This window comes from Mauremys reevesii, linkage group 2, assembly GCF_016161935.1.
Source record: "Mauremys reevesii isolate NIE-2019 linkage group 2, ASM1616193v1, whole genome shotgun sequence".
Classification (NCBI taxonomy): domain Eukaryota; kingdom Metazoa; phylum Chordata; order Testudines; family Geoemydidae; genus Mauremys; species Mauremys reevesii.
The window spans coordinates 168,132,557-168,152,996 of NC_052624.1; the positions used below are offsets into that span (position 1 = coordinate 168,132,557).

At 43.3% G+C, this 20,440-nt stretch overlaps 1 protein-coding gene across 2 annotated transcripts in view; it reads left to right on the top strand.

Annotated features, from left to right (window-relative positions):
- The window catches only part of SERPINB5 (serpin family B member 5), a 30,904-nt gene that overhangs the window by 1,966 nt on the left and 8,498 nt on the right, over window positions 1-20,440 (top strand). Inside the window, exons 2-5 of one of the 2 annotated variants that reach the window (XM_039525197.1) lie at window positions 2,158-2,301; window positions 3,621-3,854; window positions 13,394-13,571; window positions 17,292-17,429. In XM_039525197.1, coding sequence (XP_039381131.1) covers window positions 2,240-2,301; window positions 3,621-3,854; window positions 13,394-13,571; window positions 17,292-17,429 — 612 coding nt within the window. In that variant the 5' untranslated portion in view covers window positions 2,158-2,239. The other variant, XM_039525198.1, reaches the window with a different exon arrangement.

Consider the following 20,440-nt stretch of genomic DNA (forward strand, 5'->3'; position numbering starts at 1 on the left):
GGAAAAAAGACTCATCAGAATATGACAACAGATTATAATTCCAGTCTATGCGAAGTTTTAGACTTTATGTTTAAAATGGTTTCACATGACATTTCCACTCCTCCAGTGCTACCCAGTTTCTTGCAAATTGTGTTTGTTTTCCTTGTTAAAGGAGTTAAATATGAGCCCCCTAATTCATTTGTGGTGGTGTTGTAGCCATGTTAGTTCCAGGATATGAGAGAGAGAGAGGGTAGATGAGGCAATATCTTTTATTGAACCAACCTCTGTTAGTGAAAGGCACAAGCTTTCAAACTTCACAAAGCTCTTCTTCAGGTTGGGGGAAAGGAAACCAGAGTATCTGAGCTAAATATAAGTTGGGATAGATTGTTAAGCATGAGGGGGCTGTCCCAACTTGTATGTATCTCAGACACACTGGTTTCCTTCCCCACCTGAAGAAGAGCTCTGTGCAACTCAAAAGCTTGTGCCTTCCATCAACAGAGGTTGGTCCAGTAAAATATATTATCTCAGCTACCCTCTCTCTCTCTCTCATTCATGACAGGGAAGATATTGGTTATTACATTGTTAGTAAAAAAACCTGTTTTGAATCTATTTATTTTTAACATACTGTGGGGGATTCAGGTCAGAATGTACAAGTCTTGTAAGTGCTTAGAGTAAATTGAACAAAAATAATTGAATGAAGGGTAGATATGGCCTGTGGTAGTTGTAGAAGGTGGTGGAACCAACCATTCAGTCAACAGAGTGAGAAAATTTGCTAAGAAAGAGCCAGCAAGTTTTAGTTGGTGTCCCCTGCAAAGATCAAGTAAAGACTTCATGCTAGTTTCTCTTGCTTTTTTCCCTTCTCCCTGACAGAGCAACATTTAAGGCTATTTAAACCCTGCTCCTGAAACCACATATTGTTAATATGAAGGTGTCAGAATTTCACTGCTGTGCTAGCACTAGCACTCATATCATGGAAGCTCTGCATATCCATAGGAGGTGGCGTGGAATATTCCACCTAACCCATATGATATCAGCATTAGTGTCATATGAAGCAGCAAAGAATCCTGTGGCACCTTATAGACTAAGGAAAAGGATAAATGGACACAAATCAGACATTAGGAATGGCAATATACAAAAACCTGTAGGAGAACACTTCAATCTCCCTGGCCACACAATAGCAGATTTTAAGGTGGCCATCCTACAGCAAAAAAACTTTAGGACCAGACTTCAAAGAGAAACTGCTGAGCTCCAGTTCATCTGCAAATTTAACACCATCAGCTCAGTACTAAACAAAGACTGTGAATGGCTTGCCAATTACAGAACCAGTTTCTCCTCCCTTGGTTTTCACACCTCAGCTGCTGGAACAAGGCCTCATCCTCCCTGATTGATCTAACCTCGTTATCTCTAGCTTGCTTCTTGCTTGCTTATATATACACACCTGCCCCTGGAAATTTCCACTGCTTGCATCCGAAGAAGTGGGTATTCACCCACAAAAGCTCATGCTGCAAAATGTCTGTTAGTCTATAAGGTGCCACAGGATTCTTTGCTGCTTCTACAGAACCAGACTAACACAGCTACCCCTCTGATACTTGAGTGTCATATGAGTACATCTGTAGATTCACAGGCACCATAATCCCAGTACAGCCTGTTGGTATCATAGTAATTGCAAACATAGTATATTCCTCATTATTATTATTAAATGTATGCTAAATAACTTATGTATTGATTCTGCTAACTTTAGAGGGTTTTGCCAGGGTTCTGAAGTGGATGTGTGTTTTGCTGTTGATTTCAATGGAATCAAGATATGGTGCATGGAGCCTCTCATCCTGAAAGCTTCCAAACTCCTTCACAATGGACCAAATTCTATAGTCTTTGAAAGTTTTGCCTTAATAAACCCTGAAAGCTTTGGCCTTGCATCACTTGTGCACTCTCTGAGTGGAACCCAGTACCTTCTGCTTGCAGCAGGCAAGACTCTATTCTAATTCCGCAATAATTTCTCCAGTGGAAACTACAAATAGATATGTAATGATATTATACTGGCTGGTCACCAAGTTTACTATGGAGATACAGGGGTGCTGTGGTCTTTAATTTATGATAATTCATTAAGTGTTTGCTATGTTTTTCTATACACACAAAGCAAATGTATTTGCAGTCAGGATGCCTTTTATTTTACATTAGGAAAAACAAGAAAAGAAGAAAAGCTTTGAGAGAGCATGCATATGTTTATGTTTGTGGGTGCTGCAATGAGCCTGAGAGCAAAATGACTGTTGTCTTCACACAAGGGGAAAACAAAAGCAAAGGTTCCATAGCTTCATACAGCAGGTTTGACTTGCAGGACCTTTTAATTAGCTTCTTTAAACACACTACTTCCTTTTTCTCTGTTATGAAGTCACCTATTATTGCAAAATGAAAACACTTTCCATTTCAATCTCTGGGTAAGTGACTGAAAACCAATCCCTTGTCACTTTATAGAATTCAACAGGATTTCATTTGGAGGGTTTGGGTTCAAAGAGCCTCTTTGGGAGCAAGTATAGCTAATTAGGAGGTCACAGCATAGGCTGTTAATCGGAGCAATGTGAAAAATGAAATGAGAAACGGCAGCTTCATAATGTTCCTCTCAGCTTTCAAATTCTGATTGTGTCTGAGTACGTATAACATTTGAAGCGAATGGAAAGAAATTATCTTGTTTCCTATTCCTTCCCTTTAGACCAGTGGTTCTCAAACTTTTGTACTGGTGACCCCTTTCACATAGCAAACCTCTGAGTGCGACCCTCCCTTATAAATTAAAAACACTTTAAAATATATTTAACACCATTATAAATGCAGAAGGTAAAGCAGGGTTTGAAGTGGAGGCTGACAGCTCATGACCCCCACCCCCATGTAATAACCTCATGACCCCCTGATGGGTCCTGACCCCCGTTTGAGAACCCCCGCTTTAGACAACTCTAAATGTCAGAGTTTCAAGTCTGAAAACAGACTTTAATCATTATTTTTAGTAATCATTTTTTTCCTATCGTAATAGCACCCAATGGTCCCCGTACATATGACCACATTGTGCTATTAAGGTACTAGCCTGTAGTGGAGGTGATGTGGAGCTCTACTGCCTCAAAAGAAGCTTAGCCATTGTACCACAGAAATACATGATGCTTCCAGGAGCTCCAGGGAAGCACAGGTGTATATGCTCCCCTCTGCGGGAAGCTAGATCTGCTGGTCATTGCAAAGGTGTGGGGGAAAGGGACCCAGCCTTTGCCTCCTGGGTAGCTAGCGTCCCAGTGGGCAGTGCAGTCCTTGCATTCACAAGAGCATGGTATGTAGTTTCAGTAAACCCTTATACTAGACGTGCAAGAAGAGGTGTGCAACTGGTTCTTTCCCCTATGCACCTGCACAGAGACCAGTCTCAATCTGGCTATGTGCTTTTTAAGAAGAAAGTCAAATGCACACAGGGACCAATCTAAAATAGTAAAACATTACTTGAGAGCTAAAAAAAGGGAAGGATTTAAAGTGGCCATGAGCACACATGTAATTTGCTTATTTTTCTGTGTCATTTTCCCAAGTGTCATGAGTTTACATGTATCCTGGAGCACTGGTTTTGGTGAGAAGATCGTTTAATTGCTCATTCACTCCTATTTTCTACCTTTTAGACTCTTCCCCGCACTCCAGTGCTCTTGTAATCTGAAGGCAACATCCAAAGACTGCTGCTGCCTGCTAGAGCATGTTGTCATTTATGAGAGGTGTGCAAGCAACAGCAGCACCAGTGTGAATCATTATTTTCCTACTATGTGTGAGTTGCCAAGAAGGATGATTAAGGAAAAAAGAAAAGAGAGAGTCTATGCACAAATTAAGATTGGGAAAGTGGGAGTGGCGTTACTTGTCAGGTGAGTTAATAGATTCTTTCTGCTCTGTGTGGTGGCACCACGAACACTTAGTTCTTTCTGCTGTGCCGATTTAATTTTTGTCTCTTCATTTACCAGGATTATTGCCTAGCAAGGTAAGTGCAGATCAAAATTGTTTACTCACCTCTAACTAATATCCATTGTAAAATATCAGCAAGTGGGATAGAAAGGCCGGTAAGAAAAAAATGAATATTTTAAACTGCTGCATGTATTTCTTTTGTTTAATTCAGTAGAACTTTTCAGTTCCACCCAAAGCCAATTGCTTTTCCTAAGTTACCTTCCTCTCCACGGAAATGGTGTATCGTAAATAGTGAATAAGATCAGGCAGCTGTGGTTGTAAAGAGTAGGAATGATTAAAATCTTCACACTTTCTGTTGTAGAAATTACTTTCCCTGTGTTACAACAGACTGATTGTGTCAAGGCACCCTTCAAGTGTGTTTTAGGATTTAGATTATTAGATTGTTGTAAGAACTTCTGCTGCAGAAGGAATTTTCCTGTCAGTTTCTATATGGGTGTGTACACCCTGCTCTGCTTTCTGTGTACTATGATTAATCCTGACTAGGCTGCGCTGTGGGGCTGGGACATTAACCTAATAATCATTTTGATTTTCAACCTGGCTGTTTAGTCTCTTTAATTCACCCCTTATATACTAGGCACAGTACATTTTTTGGTTCAATTTTTCTCCTTTTCCCAAAGTTTCTTTCTCTTTCATATCCTCTGACACAGGACCTTATCTTTCTTTCAATAAAATCAATGTAAAACTCTTTGCTCACACTGAAGTCAACAGAGCAGACCTGTACTTTGCACAATTTAAAGAAATGACAGTTCAGAGGAGATCATGTCTTTCACATGTTTGTCCTTTATACATCACTGGATGATCTGCCAATAAGAGAACCAGCCTTATTTTCTTCTTCTTTTAAAAAGGACACACAAAAGCCTTCTAGTTCTTGTACACCTTTCTTCCTTAATATAAACCGGTTAAGGGTTGAACTGAGCCCATTTTTGTTTTAAAGGTCAATGTCCTACATGTCAAGCATGGACATGGGAAGCTGACATTATTTACTCTGCTCAGTGAAAACTTCCATTCAGTTTCAGTCTTGAAGTGAACATATTGGTCATATTGACAGCTCCAGAAATTCAAGTCCAATCATTATTCCCAGGATTGTGTAGATAGCAGCAACACAGGGTTCCACCCACTGCCAACACAAGGGTGCCCCATGCTTCTTTTTGGGTACTGCTCAGAATAGATGGCCCTTCTCCATGGCTGACCTATTATTTCCATAGGGTGGGGAAGGAAGGATGCAACAGGAGTCTATGCTGCAGTTTTTTAAATCCCCATTCAATTTTTTCTTGACTCCTCCCTGTGATTAATGGCTCAACAGCTGGGTCTCTCTATAGTTTGATTCTTTTAGAAATGTACCAGTGTAGTCTTTTTAGGTCTGCTAATGGGCTTTCCCTTAGTAGATGTCCCAAACTTCTTCTCTTTAGCTATTCCTGTTCCCAAGGCTTTAATGGCAGGGAAATGAGGGACATGGCCCAAGGCTCTCCAACCTTTAAAGGGCCCTGATATTTCATAATATTTAATATAGTAGCTTCCTTTCAAACATTAGATATCCAGTCAAGAGCCTCTAAATCTCATACATCTCTGATAGGAGAACATCATTCACCCGTAATCTGACCATGGCTGCTCCGTGTGAAAGAATATTTAAAGCCAGTGATCTGAAGGTTTGGATAGAGTTTGAAGCTGGTTCTGCGTGATGCTGAAATGATTTTGTTAAGGAAGATAATGCAGACTTTGATTGGTTACCTTAAGTTTTTCCTCACCTTGAGGTCTTTAGCCTCCCTGCTTCTCTGATTCACATGCTTCTGCTGTCTTTTTGACCCAGATAGATTATTTTCTTCTGATCCCATCTTTTCCCTCTCTCACTTGTTCCTCCACCTTGATCCCTTCCCTCTGAATAAAAAAAGATCAATAGACTGATCATTTCAATCTGAACACAGGGTAATTCTTCTTCCCTATTGTCTATAATCTTGGTGTGGCTCCAAGGTGTGTCCTACCATCAATAGGGATCATAATCTTTGCTAACAGTCTGCCAAATCAGTTGGGTGTGGGGGATGGCGAGGCCTCAGCAGATCTCCCAGTCTCTCTTGGACCTGGACTAATTACTGTCTTCAGATCTGGTGTGCTGGGATTCCATGGCTCAGAGGAAACCAACTGTGTGTATCTTTGACTCCTGTAGGACACCACAGTACTTTAAGTTTGAAGATTTGTGTTGGGCCAGCTGCTGTATTTTGATCACAGATGTTTATCCAGATTGATCCAAACCTTCCATAACATTTGAATTTTATCTGGCTCAAGGTTTAGGGTGAAGTTCAGGCTGGGTATTTTTACAAACTCATTCATCCACCCCAATTAGTGCAGACAAGAGAGTGCAATGGGTGTCACCAGAAGGAAAGTGCCTTTTGCTTCCTCCCAGTTGGAATGCTCAGGAAGCAAGAACTAGCCCAACCCTAATGCTGAGTTACACTTGCACGGCTCCAGCCAGAGTTGGGGAGGACTGGGACATCAGGAATAGATTCCCGCACTTTCAGAAAGAAATAAAACTACACCCTTGTGGGGAAAGGGTATTGCTGGGGGCTCTTTCCTCTTCCCTTCACTCCAAATACCAGAAGGAAGGGTGGGGTTCAGCCTTTTCCTGGCTCCATTTTCATGAGCTATCAGCCAAGGAGGTTTGTCTGTAGACACACTGCCCAACTCAGCCACTCCTTGGCTAACTATCATTCATTCAAGAAAGTTCTTGCCCACCTAATAAGACGGGGCGGGCAAACTTTTTGACCTGAGGGCCTCATGGGGTTTTGTAAATTGTATGGAGGGCCAGTTAGGGGAGGGGGTTGTGGCCCAGCCCCCACCTTCTATATGCCCCCCCCGGACTCCTGCCCCATCCAACCCCCCCTGTTCCCTGACGGCCCCTCTGGAACCCCTGCCCCATACACACACCCCCGTTCCCTGTCCCTTGATTGCCCCCGGATCCCCGCTGCCCCATCCAACCCCTCCTCTCATTCCTGCCCCCCCCAGCCCTTTCGCCATCCAACCACACCTTCGCCCTGTCCCCTGATGGCCCCCCCAGGATCCCTGCCCGTGCCTGCCCCTGCCACCCCATCCAACCCCCCCTCCTTCCTGACTGCCCCTAAGATCCCTGGCCCCATTCAACCCACTGTTCCCCCCCTGACCACCATCCACACCCCTGCCCCCTGACCACCACCCCAAACTCCCCTGTCCTCTATCCAACCCCCCCTGTTCCATGCTCCCTTACTGCGCTGCCTGGAGCACTGGTCCGGATGTGGCCCGCAGGCCGTAGTTTGCCTACCCCTGTACTAGGAGATCAAGTGAGACACTATATGTGCTCTGTGCCTTCCCTGATGTGATTCCTTCATAATCTCCAACTTCTCCCTAGGCCAGGGGATCATAAACCTATGTCTAGTGGAGACTATCTGTGATTTCTGCCTGCCCTAGAAACCCCAAAGAAGAGTAATACACTACCAGAAAGAACAGAACCAGATGAAAACCTATTTGGTTTATAACCCACAGCAACAATCTTTGATATATGCAAGTGGAAAAAATGATGGATTTGGCACTATTCTTCCAATCCCAATACAGTGTCTTAGGGAAAATGACAACATTAGAGCCTTTTGAAACAAACATTCTACGTTTTACTGATGGCAGTCAGATCACTAGAAAAAAAATTATAAATGTTGAGTAGTTTATCATCCCAAAAATAGAATCTATTTGGTAAAAAGTCTCTCAAATAGGACTAATTATTGGATCAATATACAGTACAATGAAAGGTTCTTCATGCAATACTTCCAATTTTCAGTAAGGAATGCACTTGACTACAAAACAAGCATGAATATTTGGTCATATCCATTCATGTTTCTCCAACACTAGTGGAGTTAGGAATAGAGATGGAAGGGAAGGATTTCAAAGTCATATATTGCAGCTTTTTAGTGCAATAAGGAAAAAGAATTTCACTCAATTTTGAAAAAAAAAATTCGTACTCTTACTCTCTGGAAACCAAGTCAGACACTTAACTCACATGCATTTCCACAGTCGAACGATGTGCATTAAGTATGAGAATAAAAATTCTATTATGGCTTTGTAGAATCTTTTCGTTACAATCCTGAAAGACCAGATTCAGGTATAATATTCTATTCTGATGGGGAATAGTTTAGCATTTAAGAAGAAAATCTTTCAGATAAGTTGCACATTTCATTCTACATTTTGTAGAGTCTTGCCAAGGAGGCCAATTGTCCATTGTCTTTTTGATGATGTCACACTTGTACATCAGCTCTCAGTAATGCATGGCTGGGACCACATTACTGAAAATGAAACAAAATAATCCCTACCTTAATTATGTCAGAAGCATGGGGAAACAAGTTAAAATGTGTGTGCTGGTGGTGGGGGAGGCGTGTATGTAATAATGCAGGCAGCATTGGGAAGGAGTGCGGGTATGTCATATTTTACGTATATGCACACACACAAAAGTGAATATGTGTAACTAGCAAGTGCATAAGAGAGAAAGACTCTAGGAGAAATAAAAGGACAGTTTTAACCTGTTCTTTCCTCCCTATTTCTTGTAACTGTTCTATATTCCATGTTTTGTTTAAAGTGGCTGTTGAGCCCTAAACTACTACTGAAAAGGCAGCCTGGCTTTTAGGGTATGGAGAAGAAATTTAAATAGTCCAGGGAAAGGAAAAAAGATAGAGAAATTTAAAAGCTAATAAGTCAAAACAATAAGTACTTATAAATCTTTTCTCTGCTATTTTCTATGAATGCTTTTCTCACAATGGAAGGATACCCTGCATAACCTTTGGGTCTCAGAACTTAAAGATATTTTTATAAGAGCTCAATACAAAATGTAAAATGAATGAGCTATACTCTACTAGGAATAAGCCATGCCTGTCTGTGAATATGAGTGTGTGGCATAGATTTGGTTGCAACCCCTTGCAGCACCTCCTGCTGGTGACTGCTGGGAATTAGCTCATTCCAGCTCCGGAGCACCCTCTGCAGGCTGGTGATCCACTTGTCCTCTGGCCCCCGTGTCCCTCCCTGGACCCCGGTGCCCCTTTAACTGGGGTGGTTCCCCTGACAGTACCCCACTGATCTGGGTCTCCCCTCCCTGGGGAACCCCCAACCCACTATTCCCACCTCACCTCAGTCTTGGCTACTGCCAGTCATCACTTAGCCCCCATTCCCTGGGGCAGACTGCAGTGTATCAGCCACTCATCACAGGCAAAGGGGTTTGGACCAGTTGCCTCGGCCTATCCATGGCTAGCCCTCTGTAGCCCCAGTACCTGTCTGGCTTTACACTAGGTCGCAGCCTGGTTTTTTTTTAAACCAGGCAGAGCCCTACAGCTCCCCTGCCCTATTCCCCAGCCCTGCTTCCGTCAGGGTTTTTTTTGTGTTTTGTTTTGTTTCCCTCTCTCTTTTTTCTCTCTCTCTCTCTCTCTCTCTCTCTCAGCTTCCAGCAGCCAGGCCACTCTCTCTGAAGGCAAAGAGAGACTGAGACTGCTTCAGCCCAGCAGTCCCATTATAGGTCCAGCTGAGTCCATTTGGGGCGTGGCCACAGCTGCGGCTGTTTCCCCACTCAGCCTGGGCTGTTCTGCCAGCCCTCTCTGAGGGCTGGTTCCAACCCTGTCAGGGCTGGAGCGGGTCACCACCCTGCTACACTTGAGTGGTAGCAGACAAGTGGCTCTCTTCCTTATGCCTCACAAAGCATTTAAGGCACGTTTCCAATGCCTTGCTGTGCACACCACAGTGTGGCATACAGCTGTGGTAAAAATATGATAGAACACTCATGGCATATGTTTACCAAAGCATTTGGTATACTTTGAAAGGTTGCTGGGAAACAGGTGCGTCTTGAAAGGAAATTAATCCATTGCCAATATTCACTGATGCTGAGAAAACCTTTCGAGAATGCAGCATAAATTAGGTGTGTTTTTTAAACAGGGACCTGGTATGATGCCATTTGGTTGCTTCATATACTGGTAATTAAATTGTGAAATATATTTCAATAATCTTTTTACATAGCGTCTTTTAGACTAAAGATATTTCCAAATGCTTTACAAAAGTGAATCTAGAATTACATACCGAAGTTAATTAAAAAGAAATCAAAGCTATTTTTCTTATAAAAGGCCCTCTCTAATAAAAAAAACCTTGACTATTAAGAAGACAAGTTAATTCTAGTGTACAGGAGACACTAATATGCACACATATGTATTCCCATAAAATTTACAAATACTATTGTTTATTTTAGAAGTCTCTACTAAACAGCAAGGGCCATATTTTCAAAGGGTCCCCTATGCAGCATCTCTCTGCATACACACAGCAATGTGCATGCATACCACACCCATACCACACCTACACATGTGCACACATGTTAGAATTTACACAGTCAGAAGTCTTTGCACTTACTATGTATATGGAGGTAAGGTAAGTGTGTACAAATTCTTTCACAATGTGCACAAAAAAAAATGTGCTACATGCAATATTGAACAGGTACCTGATTACAGACAGTCCATTGTGCACATGGCTAGTGGTTCTTATTGCAGTTCCAACATACTCTGCTGCTACTTGGGATTAGGGTTGCCAGGTGTCTGGTTTCAATCAGAACACCCAGTTGAAAAGGGGCCCTGGTGGCTCTGGTCAGCACAGCTGACTGGGCTGTTACAAGTCTGGTTGGTGGCGCAGCGGGGCTAAGACAGGCTCTCTGTCTGCCCTGGCTCTGTGTGGCTCCTGGAAGCAGCCAGCGTATCCCTGCGGCCCCCAGGCGCAGGGATGGCCACGGGAGCAGTATGCACTGACCCCGCCCTGAGCGCTGACTCTGCAGCTCCTATTGACCGGGACTGCAGCCAATGGGAGCTACGGGGATGGTGCCTGTGGGCACAGGCAATGCGCAGAGCTCCCTGGCCCCTCCATCTAGGGGCCAAAGGCAGGGGCGGCTCCAGGCACCAGCACACCAAGTGCGTGCCTGGGATGGCAAGCCAGGGGGGCGCTCTGTCGGTCGCTGCGAGGGCGGCAGGCAGGTTGCCTTCGGCGCCATGCCTGCAGAGGGTCCGCTGGTCCCGCAGCTTTGGCAGACCTCCCACAGGCTGCCGCCGAATCTGTGGGACCGGGGACCTCCCGCAGGCAAGCCGCCAAAGGCAGCCTGCCTGCAGTGCTTGGGGCGGCAAAATACCTAGAGCCGCCCCTGGCCGAAGGGACATGTCGTCCACTTCCAGGAGCCGTGTGGAGCCAGGGCAGGCAGGGAGCCTGCCTCAGCCCTGCTGAGCTGCTGACCGGGAGCCTCCTGAGGTAAGCGCTGCCCGGCCAGAGGCCGCACCCCAACCTCCTGCTCCAGGTCAGAACCCCCTCCAGCACCCCAACTCCTTCCCAGAGCCTGCACCCCAACCCCTGCCTCAGCCCTGAGCCCCCTCCCTGCACCCAAACTTGCTCTCAAAGCCTGCACCCTGCACCCCCTCTTGCACCTCAACCCCCTACCTGAGCCCTGAGTTCTCACCTGTACCCCAAACCCCTCATCCTCGGCCCCACCCCAGAGCCCACACCCCCAGCTGGAGCCCTCAGACCCTCCCGCACCCCAACCCACTGCCCCAGCTCTGAGCCCCCTCCCTCATTCTGAACCCCTCAACTCCAGCCCAGAGACCCCTCCTGCACCCCCAGCCCCACCCCAGAGCCTGTACCCCCAGCTGGAGCTCTCACAACCTCCCGCACCCCAAGCTCTTTCCCCAACCCGGTGAAAGTGAGTGAGGATGGGAGAGAGCGAGCGATAGAAGGAGGGGGGAATGGAGTGAATGAGAGGTGAGGCCTCAGAGAAGGGCGGGGCAGGAGTGTTCGGTTTTGTGCGATTAGGAAGTTGGCAACTGTAATGAGATCGGTTATGACGACAGAGATGTAAAATAGCTTAGTAAATGTTTGAGAATGCAGCAGAGTTTCAGAGCTCAGGTCAGCTGACTTGGGCTTATGCTACAGAGTTAAAAATAGCAGTGTAGAAATTCCTCCTTGGGCTGGAGCCTGGGCTCTGACACCCGGTAAGGGGGCTTCACGGCTTGATGTCCTGTAACGTCTTAGTATTCTCTTTCATCTCTCTCTTTCTCCTCAGTCTTGACTAAACACTGTGCTGTGTCACCCAGGGTTGAGGCTGAGGAGTAGTTATAAACCTGGCTATTGTGTTTGAGTGTTTGTTGGGATGCATCTTATCTAGGCCTTGCATTGCCTTTCCTGCTTGATTCATTTAACATTCCCTTTTGATCTAATTCTATAGCAAGTAACCCATAACAAACGACCCACAGAGAGACATGCACTGTATTCATACAAAACAGTACAAGTATTTCCTAGTTCATCTCAAGCACATAGCTAAGTGACTTTTGTTAAGGTCTCAGGGTACAATTCTAATCACACAGAAGTCGATGGCAAAATTGCCATTAATGTCAATGTTTCAGAATTTCTGTTTCTCTGTCTCCTTCTGTGTTACTTCACAGAAAAACTGTGGAGCAGTTAAGGTGAGTTTTTCCTCATTTCCGTCTTCTATACTTCATAGTATTGCAGACAGATCTGGCCCAAATTAACTAAACCAATGGGCCATATTCTTCTATAAATCCAGAGGAATGCTTAAATCTTACTATTCAAATTTGGCTCATTGACTACAGTACAGCTGAGGTACACCTCCTTACACGAGGGCTGAATTTGGCCCAAATCTGTTCCCAATAACTTGACAGTCTACAAGATCAAAATGTTCCCAAACCCTTTCATAGCAAGGACCACATTTTAATACAAAGATTGTCTCATGGACAAGCCCTTCCTGATTTCACAGATCACCTAAACATCCCTGTGGCAATGACAGTAATTGCTTACATATAAAAATCTTAGGAAAGTAATTGCAATGTAAACAGTTGGAAATGATAAGTCAGCATGATAGCTGGGATTTCCATAGGAACCTAAGGGAGTTTGGTACCTAACTCCCATTGAATTTCAAAGGGATTTAGTCTCAAAAGGATACAAAATGAACTTACCTCATTTAGGCTTCTTTGAAAATCCCAGCCTACAGGACCAGCCTGCTCTTTGCTGAGCACTAGTAAGGGAGCCACCAGTCACCATCTGGGAATGGGAACTTCTGCTCTAGAAGATCAGCATGCACAAAAATTCATCATAGGCTTTGATGGAACAGTTCATTGTAAACCAAGAGACATGAAGGTCAATGAAACAAATAAAGGGGTGTTTCAGTATCAGAGGTACCTAGAGCGCAGGAGAGGTACCTTTTAAATCTGTGTAGTTTAACTGTATACATCAAAAACAGATTAAATACAGATTTGGCCCTTTGTGCCTCAACATGCACTGTTTTATTTGATCTGACCTCTTCCTGCTGGTGTTATGATGAACAAATCAGTGTTGCAACCCAGAAATCTTTACAGCATGAGCAAGTGGTAGATTTTTTAATTACCTTGGTCTTATTTTTTTTCTGTTTCAGGAAAATGGCTATTGATGCTCTGCGTCTAGCAAACACTGCCTTTGCAGTTGATATGTTCAAAAAATTGTGTGAGAAGGACAAAACAGCCAATATTGTTTTTGCTCCACTGTGTACTTCAACTTCTCTGGCTCTGGCATATAAAGCTACCAAAGGTGACACCGCAACCCAAATGATAAAGGTGAGCCTCTAGCTTCACTTTTAGGTATAAAAATATGCAACTGGCGATTATAGACAACCTTTGGCACGTAGCCCATCAGGGAAATCTACTGGCAGACTGAGACGGTTTGTTTACCTGCAGCATCTGAAGGTTTGGCCAATTGCAGCTCCCATTGGTCATGGTTCTCCATTCCAGGCCAATGGGCGCTGTGGGAAGCAGCACGGGCCAAGGGATGTGCTGGCCGCCACTTCCTGCAGCCCCCATTGACCTGGAACGGCAAACCACGGCCAGTGGGAGCTGCAATCAGCCGAACCTGCAGACGCTGCAGGTAAACAAACCATCTCAGTCCACCAGCAGATTTCCCTGATGGGCCACGAGCCAAAGGTTGCCGATCCCTGATCCATCGCCATGTGTCCTTGCATCCTCACTCAGCCACCCCTTCTCCTCCCACCCCATGTATCCCTTTATCCCCCTCTCCTCTGTTCCCATGTGTCCCTGAACCCCCACTCAGCCACCCTCTCCCCCATCCCCATGTGGCCCTGCATCCCCTCCTCCCACGTGGTCCGGTATCTCAGTCAGCCAACCCCATCCCCCGTCCCCATGCATCCCTTGACTCTCTCTCCTGTCACCATTTGTCCCTGTGTCCCCACTCAGCCACCCCTCCCTCCATCCCCATGTGGCCTGGAACTCCCACTCCCCTCATGTGGCCCTGCACCTGCTCTCCCCATACCCATGTGGCCCTTCACCCCCACTCAGCCATCCACTATCCCCATGCATTCCTGTATCCCCTCCGCATCCCCATGTGTCCCTGCACCCCCACTTCCATTCAGCCCCTACCCCAGTCTGTCCCCCCAACTAGCCCTTCTGAACCCAATTCTGTGACCACCCCCACCCAGCAGCTCCATGCTGTTTGTCCCCATATATACCGTACCTCCTGACCTGGCCCCGTGGACAGGATGCTGTGAGCAAGGCAACATCTTTCTCTTCTCTATCCATAGCTGGGGCTGCTTGCATCTGGGAGCAGTTGCTGTATTCTGGCAGCCCCTGGTGGGCAAAAGAAGTAACTGCATCACCTTTCCAGCAGAATGTATTTTCTGTAAAAAAAAAAAAAAATTCTGCACAGCACATGAATTCTGTGCATGTGCAGTGGTGCAGAATTCCCCCAGGGGTGCCAGGGTTCCACTGTGGTTTACTGCACAATTGAGACCACTGAACTTTCTGGAGAATGGCTTTTCATTACAGCACTACTCAGCATGATTGGCAATATCTACTCAGGATAGGCCTGGTGTTTTAACAGCATGGTGTGTTGCAGGGATGTCTAGGGAAACATGCATAAAACAAATTTTGCCAAAATCCATTAGTGGTATAGTAGAATCTCAGAGTTACGAACACGTTGGGAACAGAGGTTGTTCATAACTCTGAAATGTTCATAAATGAACAAAACGTTATGGCTGTTCTTTCAAAAGTTTACAACTGAACATTGACTTAATACAGCTTTGAAACTTTACCATGCAGAAGAAAAATGATGCCTTTAACTGTCTTAATATAAAGGAAACAAGCACAGAAACAGTTTCCTGGCCTTGTCAAATCTTTTCTTTTTTTTTTTAAACTTTCCCTTTATTGTTTTAGTAGTTTACATTTAACACAGGACTGTACAGTATTTGCTTTTTTCCCCTTTTTTTGTCCCTACTGCTTTGCTCTGATTGCACATTTCTGATGAGGTGTGTGGTTCACCAGTCAGTTTGTACTCTGGTGTTCATAACTCTGAGGTTCTACTGTAAAATTACTTAATTCCCTTGGCAATAAAATTCACCCTTTCCCCTGAAAGTAATCAAGAGAGGCTTAATGCAGTAGAACAAGCAGTGATGGCCCATGTGGACACAGCTACAGTGCACTGAAAAGTATGTAATGCACATTGATGTACTGCTGTTGTGCACTGTAGTAGTGCACTTTGATATACTGGTAGTGCCCTGTAGCAGTGTCCACCCTGGGTGCTACTATGTGGCAAACTAGTGTGCTGTAGAGCCTTCCTTGCCAGGTGCCAGTGTCCCCTAAAATAATCCCTGATATAGCTCTGGAAGTATTGCTATGTGCAAACTGCTGAAGAGTCTCCCACTGCTGGATAAATAACAGGGTTGCAGCTTTACTAACTGCTTCACGTATGCTGTAATTGCCATACAGATATATTTCCCATGCTTAAACGATAGCAATCGAGGCATGGGGCTCTTCATGAGGAGCTAATGGGTGAGGCTTGACCAAGATAATTTTGCTATGGTTACAAAGACAAACTGGAAAGAAGATGACATAGGCTTGGAGCTTTTCTTTTTTCTGTGGGGGATACACATCTCACTGGTATTTACACAACATCTCTATAGAGATAATGCCCTATATATTAGCCAGTCAAATTTCTGGAATCATCCTTGAATGTTTAATCAATCATTTTGTGTGCTCTCTTATACCTGCTGAGGTGGGGCACTTAAAGGGTTACGCTTGCAGGGGAATAAATAAGGTGGCAGGGGACTTAGTGTATGCACACTGGCAGTGAATGGATTACATCTACAGGGGAAGGAATGATGTGGGGAAGGGGCAATTACACCCTACTGTTCCCTGTCCCTCATTTCAGGAACTTGAAATAGATACTGTAATGACCAGTGGGGAGTCGATGAGAGCTGGGCGGGGCTTTTTATTTAAAGTAGTGTGACAAACTTAATGGTATGGATTAGTTTACATTTAGAAGGCGATCTTCAAATTGAAACTGCTAGAAATTCTCCTCCCACTGTCCAAAAGTGAAAATCAGCACTTACATTTAAAGGGGTAGCAGTATAGTCAATTCTCAGGATTTCATTGTGACTTTCGTAATATTTGGTGATTTTCTTAAAGCCCTGGCTCTTAGAGGAAGGTGATTAGTAAAAAGCCCCACTGCTTACATTAAAAAGAAAGTTTCTAGCCCTAATAGTTGCTGAGAAAAGCATAAAAATGTGACCGGAGTGTACCTGAAAGGCTCAGAAACCAGAAGACAATTAAAAAGAATCCAACACTTTTTTTTAAATCTCATGACCTTTTGGAACCTGACTCATGATTTTTGAATGCTTGGGCTTTGCATTTCTGAGTTAGCTACCCAATCGTCAGCTGTATTTTTCATGTCACTGTAGCTGCTGGCATCTGATTACTCTTTAAGCAATTCTGCTTCTGCTCCCCCTTCACCCCCAAATAGTTTATATACCACTGTGTTGTTTAAAAACTGCTCTTCCCTGTTAACTAATTCTTTGGGAGGTGTAAATGCATAAGAAGTTTGAACTACTGATATTTCCTTACCTTAAAGTTATAATTCAGTAAAGCTTCTGTAATTTGCTTCAAATTTTTAAAAAGTTTCAGCTGCCCTGATCCTAAGAATGATATTTTCTAAAGCTACAAGAGGTCACTCAGAGTTTTTTTGGAGGGATTGGAATTTGTGGACACAGTGACAGCCCAATGCTGAAAAGACAAACGTGATTAGCATCACTTGCATGAGTAGTCCTATTGATTTCAGTGGGACTATTTCCACAAATAACGTTGCAGGCTTAGGGCTTTAGCTTTATGTGAGATTTGCAGACAGGGCTTACAAGGGGAGAAAGAAGCTTTGTTACCATTGTAAATATAAGGAGCAATGATAGTGGCCACATACTAGTGCTATTTATTACTGAACAGCTAGGGATTTTAAGCCAAGACAGACGCATAATATCTTAACATGTTCATTAACAGGCACTCCATTTAGAAGACGTCAAAGATGTTTTGTTTGGGTTTCAAACAGTAACGTCTGATGTTTCCAAACTCAGCTCTTTCTTTTCATTGAAAATGGTCAAACGGCTCTATGTAGAAAAGTCTCTGAACCCTACCACGGTAAGTAGTTAAGGAATACATTTGATAGGCTGCTTGGCCAATGTATTGACTGGCTATACAGGCCTTATGGTTATTTTAACATAATAGCTTGTCTCTGTTTGGATGTTACTGTGTTGGCCTCAGAATTAAAATGTCTTTATCCACTTAAACTGCATTTCTTTCTAAAAATTTTTTAAATTAAGCCAACTTATCAAAATGCCTAGCTTACTGTTGACACTAAATAAGTTACTAATAATCAAAAATCTCTCCCTTTCCTTGCTGTTCTAGTAACTTTAGAAAGTAAGCCCCCTTGCTTAAAATTGATATAATGGTAGTTTACTAATTTCTGTCTAGCTATACATTAGCATGGACTGCTGAAATGAAAAAACAAAGTTACAAAGTCAAGTGCTCAGAAATTACAAAATGCCAGAATGAAACTTGCCCATGCTGCCTTAACTCTGCCTCCTTGTGCACAGTCATTATGATAGTCTTTAAATATATGCTCACATCAATTTTTTTCCCTTCCCCTGGGTCTCCCTTTCCCTTCAAACATAAATGACTTTTCTGTGCCTTGAAGACCCTGCACAACATAGCAGCAGTATTAATCCGCTTTAAAATGTTACTGTCTGAAATTGTTTTACCTAGGACAGGGATTCTCAAACTTTTTCTTTCTGAGGCCCTCCCAACATGCTATAAAAACTCCATGGCCCACCTGTGCCACAACAATGGTTTTATGCATATAAGAGCAAGGGCTGGCGTTAGGGGGTAGCAAGCAGGGCAATTGCCTGGGGCCCACAGCACAGGAGCCCCAGTGAAGCTACATTGCTCAGGCTTCAGCTTCAGCCCCAGGTGGCAGGTCTCAGGGTCCTGGGCTTCAGCCCTATGTGGTGGGGCTTCAGCTTTCTGCCTTGGGTCCCAATGTATCTAACACCAGCCCTGCTTGGAGGACCCCCCAGAAACCTGCTCGCTGCCCCCCAGGGGGCCCCAGACCCCTGGTTGAGAACCACTGATCTAGGAGACTGTAATCACCTAAAGATAGCTAGCTAAAATCTATTTCTCTGTTTTTCCAGGCTGAACATTTAACACAGTGGCTCTCAAACGTTTGTACTGGTGACCCCTTTCACATAGCAAGCCTCTGAGTGTGACCCCCCTTATAAATTAAAAACATCTTTTACATATTTAACACCATTATAAATGCAGGAGGCAAAGCAGGGTTTGGGGTGGAGGCTGACAGCCCGACCCCCAGTTTGAGAACCCCTGATTTAATAGGATTCTGTGTAGTGTCAGTTTCACTGTTTCCCCTATAGAGTCAGTTTCACTTTTTTGTTATGGGTCATTTTCCTTGTGATTGTAAAACCACAATAATTAGAATGGGGAGCCAGAGGCAGTCTGTTACCTGAAACTATTTTTTACTCACATCTGGAAACTAACTTGATGTCAAGTTAGTGTCACTTTAAATTAAGAAAAATAAGACCAAAGAAAAAAGTTCTCTTCCCCCAAATAATTACTCTGTAGCTTCCACCAATTACAATTTATTTTCCCTAATATCAGGCTTGAAGTTTTAATTTAAAGTATTGAGTGGTTAGTGGAAGCTAAATAAAAGTCTCTTGTGATATACTTTTTAGAGGGTATATTAGACTTTGTCAGATCTGTATCACCTGCTGACTCCTATAAAGGGTCACCACACTGAGGACCATTCAATTTTTAGGGTCAGCAGGAAGAGCTATAGTGTTATGATCTTAAATAGGCATGCATTATAGAATTACAATATTGTAAAAAAATAAATAAAATTGCCTATAAGCTGCGTACTATATAAGTATTATTGTATCTGCTCCCTATTTGTTTAGTAGTAATATGTGTTATGAAAACATTGTGTCAAATAAGTAACACCATCAATTAAATAATGTACAATGTAGAATGTTAAAATGTTATTGTAATTTTACCTTAAAAAAAGTTTAAAAACAAAAAAAAATAATGAAAAAGTTAAGTTTTTAGTAGCAGCATTAACACTTTTGCATTGCACATCCGGTGTGGTTTTATGCTAAGTCTTTTATGATGAATAGCTACATATTAAGCTACACATGTTTATCCAGACAAACAGGAGCTGAATTACCACATGCAATACGGGTACATCAACATTACATCTGGAACCTTAACTTAGGCATTTCCTGATTTTTTGGAGACTTCTGCTGTGCAATTAACTTTGCATTAACAGGGTTTATTTGCATTTAATGTGGCAGATTTTTTTTAAAAGGAAAATCGTTAAGGCAGCATCAACTCTCAGAATAACCTCATATGATTAAGATGGTTAAGAACCTTTTCTGCTAACTTAAACATTTATGTCAGGATAAGAATGTCGGCTTCCTTACAGCTGCATAAATATTTAAACTACCTGAAATCTTTACAGCAAAAAGGCTTTAAGGCACAATAGGCATTTATGCTGGGTTAAAGATTTGTCACCTCAAATTCTTCCGATCTTAAACTCATGAGTCCAAAGGTGGTGTGTAAATGTGCCCCTAATTTACACACACATACACACACACACACACACACACACTATGATTACGTATGTCAGGTTTGGAAGCTCAGCTGTTTTTTCACTTTTGGGGGGAAAAAAAACAAGTGTGATTAAAAGAAAGGAAAATGATTGTTTGCTTTTTCAACCCGCAGAACTAAAAAATGGCTGAAGAGATTTAAAAAATTAAAAACAAAACAAACAACCCCCCCCCACCACCACTACCACTCCTTTGGACAGAGCTCACGCATGGAAAATTTCAGCCCAAAAGCTGATTTTTTTCAGAAAGCTAAAATCCAGTGAAAACAAAGCTATGATTATGTAAACTGTTTTTCAGCTTTATTTTAGTGGCGACCTAATAGCGTCCATTAAACTCTTCAAATATATTGTCAGGATGTTGAGGATGTAGATTGTGTGAATAGTCTGTTTTTACCAATCATTTGCAACAGGAAGACCATGAATGTGGTGTCATTTTATCATCTCAAATTATGGTAAGATAGGCACTTTTTAAAGGCCA